At 61.0% G+C, this 4,394-nt stretch overlaps 2 protein-coding genes across 2 annotated transcripts in view; one reads left to right on the forward strand and one right to left on the reverse strand.

Annotated features, from left to right (window-relative positions):
- The first annotated feature begins 1,212 nt into the window (after window positions 1-1,212).
- Window positions 1,213-3,332, forward strand: LOC104512712 (proteinase-activated receptor 2-like). Its single transcript, XM_010155795.1, has 2 exons — window positions 1,213-1,309; window positions 2,308-3,332. Exons 1-2 carry the CDS (start codon window positions 1,213-1,215, stop codon window positions 3,330-3,332), a joined length of 1,122 nt encoding a protein of 373 aa, XP_010154097.1.
- An 890-nt stretch (window positions 3,333-4,222) lies between these two features.
- The window catches only part of ARAP3 (ArfGAP with RhoGAP domain, ankyrin repeat and PH domain 3), a 19,115-nt gene continuing 18,943 nt past the window's right edge, over window positions 4,223-4,394 (reverse strand). The window contains 1 exon segment of the mRNA XM_010155796.1: window positions 4,223-4,394. This exon segment is cut by the window's right edge and continues 12 nt beyond it. Coding sequence (XP_010154098.1) covers window positions 4,223-4,394 — 172 coding nt within the window.

The following is a 4,394-nucleotide window of genomic DNA, read 5'->3' on the forward strand; positions in this document are numbered from 1 at the left end:
CGGGGACGTTGGAAATGCTGGTGACCAAGTCCCTGTGCGTGAGGACGCACAGGGCACTCGTCCCTGGATGTGGTGACACGTGGGGCATTGGCTCTGTGGGGTACTGGGTTACTGGTCCTGGGGTGTGGGGGCATATGGGGCAGTGGGGTGCCAGCCCCCAGGCACAGGGACACGTGGGGCGCCACGTCATGGTGAGGATGTAGAGCTCCTGGGCTGGCAGGACCCTTGCCATGGGGACACAGCTGTGGCTCTGAGCAGTGGCATTTGGTGGGGGATACGTGGAACCACAAGGGCTCCCCAACCAGCCCTTGCCGTCTCTGTCCCCTGGTCTCTCTGTTCCTCTGTCCCCCTCCCTTCCCTCTCATATACGCTTCAGCTCTCACTTCCCTTTCTGCTCTGCTTTTTCTCTGCCGGTGGTTCCCACAGAGCTCATGGCTCTCCCTGCTGTCTCTTTAGTCCCCTTCTTGCTCTTTCCCGACATTTGTGGGGACGGTGGCTCACGTCCTGGCTCCCCCGACGTGTGTCGCTGCGTGAGGCTGGGCTGGGGCTGTGTCCCCTGGTCTGTTATTCCCCTCCCTGGCCTCTCTGCTGCAGGAGGGAGCTGGGAAAATGGACCAGCGGGCACCCAGCACCCACTTGGGTGGCAGGAAGGAGACAGCAGAGTGGGACAATGCAGGGTGGCCTCATCTACACGGTGACATCTGTTTGTCAGCCTGATCCCTGGGGATGTCTGGTCCTGGCAGGACTCAGCAGGCTGGAGGCCCTGTGCCACTGGGGCACTGCAATGGGGCAGGAGAACATGTCACCTGGCTGGGAGGCAGCTGCCTCCTTCCTGCCCACACTTGGCTATGCACAGCTCCACTTGCCCTCTGCAGTCCAGAACTGTCTTTTGACGTCTGTCTTATATCTACTTCCTCCTTGCCGCGGCGTGCCGTTGCGTGCCGACGGCTGGAAACCACCCCAGCCCCAGCAACGTCCCCCCAGTACTCGGCGGTGGTGTCAGCTGCGGGTCATCTCGTGCTCCCCACCTCGTGTCTGGCTGCTCGGACCACGGGGACGTGGGCAGGACCCAGGCACGAAGTGGAGGAGAAAGAGGAAGGGTGCCAGTGGGGAGGGGGCTGGTGCTTTTCCTGCTGCGGTGACGCATGGCACGGCCAGCCCTGTCTGTGGTGTCTGTGCAGACCCAGCTTGCACACAGGCCACCCCGCGGAGATGTCCCGGCCGGTGCCATCATGCAGCTCTGCTGCTGCCTGCTTCACCCTCCTGCTCGGCTGTGCCTGGCTCGGCTCCGCCACCCAATTCTCCCCAAGTAAGTGCCTTGGTGGGTCTGGGGGGTGATGGGGCAGGACAGGGAGGCTTCGCTGGCGTGCCCAGACATCGCATCTGTGGTACGTGGAGGGAATAGCTGGGTGTCACGGTGAAAGCCTGGGGCACTGCTCTGCTGCCTTCCCTGGGGGTCCACATTGAAAACCTAAGTGAAGGCCTGAAACCCTGCAACCCCTTTTCCTTTTGGCAGCAAAAATTGGGTTACTGCTCTCATAACCTGAATTTCCCCTGACCCTTGGATGTGGGGAGGTGGCGGAGGCTGCAGGTTGTGTGTAACTGGGGCTCCCCAGCGCTGGGAGTCTGGGGACCACCTGGATGGAGCTTTTGGAGCTGGGGACCTGAGCCCGACTGTGTGTTTTGAGCAAGCCAGAAGAGGGATTTGATCGGGAGTTGTTTGTCTGGTCCTGAGACCTTCCTGTTCTTCACTTCTGTTGTGAGTATGCAGTGAAAAGGCTCCAACCGCAGGAAGACGGGGAGGCGAGCACAGCCATGGCCATGGCACGGGGCTGAGCTGGGGGCTGAGCCGGGGGAAGAAGGTTGGCAGGAGCTCCGGTGGGACAACATCTTCCATCCTGGCATGGGTGGCCATATCCTGGTCCTGTCCTGATATGGGTTTCCCATCCGCCTTTGGTTGGAGTGGGACCCATTGTGCTGGATTTGAAAGGGACATTGGCCGCGTGTCCCCACAGCGGTGCGTGGGAGCAGAGCCGGCTGGGCTGGCACTGCTGCAGAGGCACTGCCAGGCGAGCGGCGTGGGTGGTGTAGGATGTGGCACAGCTCTACATGGTGAGGGCAGCAGGATGCTAAGTGCTCCCGTGTCCCTCCCGAGCTGCCCCTGTCATGGGGCAGGGAAACGCCAGCTCCTGCATTTGCTGGCTGCTCTGCAGGGAGGGGTGACAGCTCCTGCGTGGTCCTGAGTAGGAAGGGATGGGAGGGGGAGGTGTGCTCTTAGCGGAGCCTGATGCCTTGTCTCCTTTGCAGTGCGTGATAAAGGGCGAGTCTTGATCCCCCTCACTCCCCAGGAAGAGGCCACGTGCCCCAGCTCCTCTGTGGAAGCTTTTCTCAACAGCACACTCACCACCCGCCTCCTCCCGGCCCTCTACTCTGTGGTCCTGCTCGTGGGGCTGCCGGCCAACGCTCTGGCCTGCTGGGTCCTGCTGATCAACTTCAGGAGATGTTCCAGCACCCTCTTCCTGCTCAACCTGGCCAGTGCTGACCTGCTCTTTGTCCTCCTGCTGCCCTTCAAGATCTCCTACCACCTCCTGGGCAATCACTGGCTCTTTGGGGACTACCTGTGCCGCACCATGGTGGCCTTCTTCTATGGGAACATGTACAGTTCCATCCTCTTCCTCACCTGCATTGGCCTGGAGCGCTACATCTCTGTGGTGCACCCGTTCCTGTGGAAGGGGTCCAGTTGGACGTGGGGCAAGGCGGGTGTTTGCGTGGGCATCTGGCTGGTGGTGGGGCTGGGCATGAGCCCTCTGCTTTTGCACCCTCAGACAAAACACATCTCCAGCCTGAACATCACAACGTGCCACGATGTCCTAGGAAAGGATGATCATGTGTCCCTCATCCGCTATTTCCTCTCCCTGGTGGGGCTGGGCTTTGGAGTGCCCTTCGTGCTCGTGATCATCTCCTACAGCTGCATCCTGGCACGGCTGCTGGCCAAGGGGAGACGCTATGGGCGGGTGGTCCGTGTCCTGGCTCTGGTCCTCCTGGTCTTCATCCTCTGCTTCACCCCCAGCAACGTGCTCCTCTTCATTCATTACATGCTGGAGGCCACAGGGTGCCACAATGTCACCTACATCTGGTACACCCTGGCATTGGTGCTCAGTGCCTTCAACAACTGCTTCGACCCCTTTATCTACTTCTACGTCTCCCAGGATTTTCGGACCTGGGTTCGGGATGCAGGCAGCTGCTGCCCAGGGGGGCTCAAGACCTCGGTGGGGAGGGTCTCAGAGAAGACAGCCTTGCCCCTGAGGTCCAGCAAGCAAGACCAGCTGTAGGCAGGGCTGGGGGGTGCCGGACTGTGTCCCCCTGCCCTGGGCGGGAGAGATGCTGCAGCTTGGTGTCCTGCACTAAGGGCCACACTGTCCCAGGCTGGCAGCAGACTTGAGCATCAAAACCCACCCTGGAGCTGAGGTTCACTAGGACTTTGCCCCAGTTTTGCACTTCTGACAATGATAGCGCTGCCCCCATCCCATGGGTACCCTGGCTGGGTGCCTGGCCCTGGCACCCCCATCTCCTTGCCTGCTGGACCCTGGCATCTCTCATTGTTCCTTCTCCAGTGACCAAACCCTCCAGAGTACAAATAAACCTTTATTTCTCCCTGCTGGTGGAGGGAACAGGTATAAATAACCCAGCTGAGCAGGAGCCGTCCTCCATCGCCAGGACTGCATGCCAGGCACACATGGACAGCCCTGCTCCTCTCCCAAAATATGCCACGATAGATGCAAGAAGGGAAGTGGGGGAGGACTTGGGGGTCCTGACCCTGCCCTGCGGGCTGAGTGCTGGGGAGGGGACATTGTGCTGCCTTCCCCTGTGCTGGCATCACATGTGCCCCCGCCTGACACTGTGCCGTGCTGCTGAAAACATGCAGGTGGGCCTTTATTTTCCCTTTTACTTGCCTCCCTTGGCACTGGACCTGCTAACAGATGTGCCACCCATGAGCGACAGCACGTGTGGCAGCACCCCCAGCCCCCCCAAGAGGTGGTACTGCCCCTTGGCATCCTAGTCCCCACTAGTCCTCTGGTCCCCACTGTTGCCTGCTTCCAGCCCAGCTCTGGGGTCAGGAGGAGGAGGAGGAGGGTGCGGGTTCCATGATGAGGGAGTGTGGGGTACCCGTCGCCGGGTGAGACGACCCTTAGGTCAGTGGCCACCCGTTTGGCATGGTGGGTCACGTCACCGGCTGGCCTGGCTCTGGCGGCTGGCCCTCATTCTTCCTGAGGATGACGCTGCTGAGCTCCTGGATGAGTTTGTCATTGATGGGCGACGGAGGCTGCATGTTCCTCTTCATGGGGATCTCCAGGGAGGCCTCCACGCTGGGGCTGCTCCCCGGTGTGGCTGCC

The sequence above is a fragment of the Eurypyga helias genome, unplaced genomic scaffold, assembly GCF_000690775.1.
Source record: "Eurypyga helias isolate BGI_N326 unplaced genomic scaffold, ASM69077v1 scaffold21727, whole genome shotgun sequence".
NCBI lineage: Eukaryota > Metazoa > Chordata > Aves > Eurypygiformes > Eurypygidae > Eurypyga > Eurypyga helias.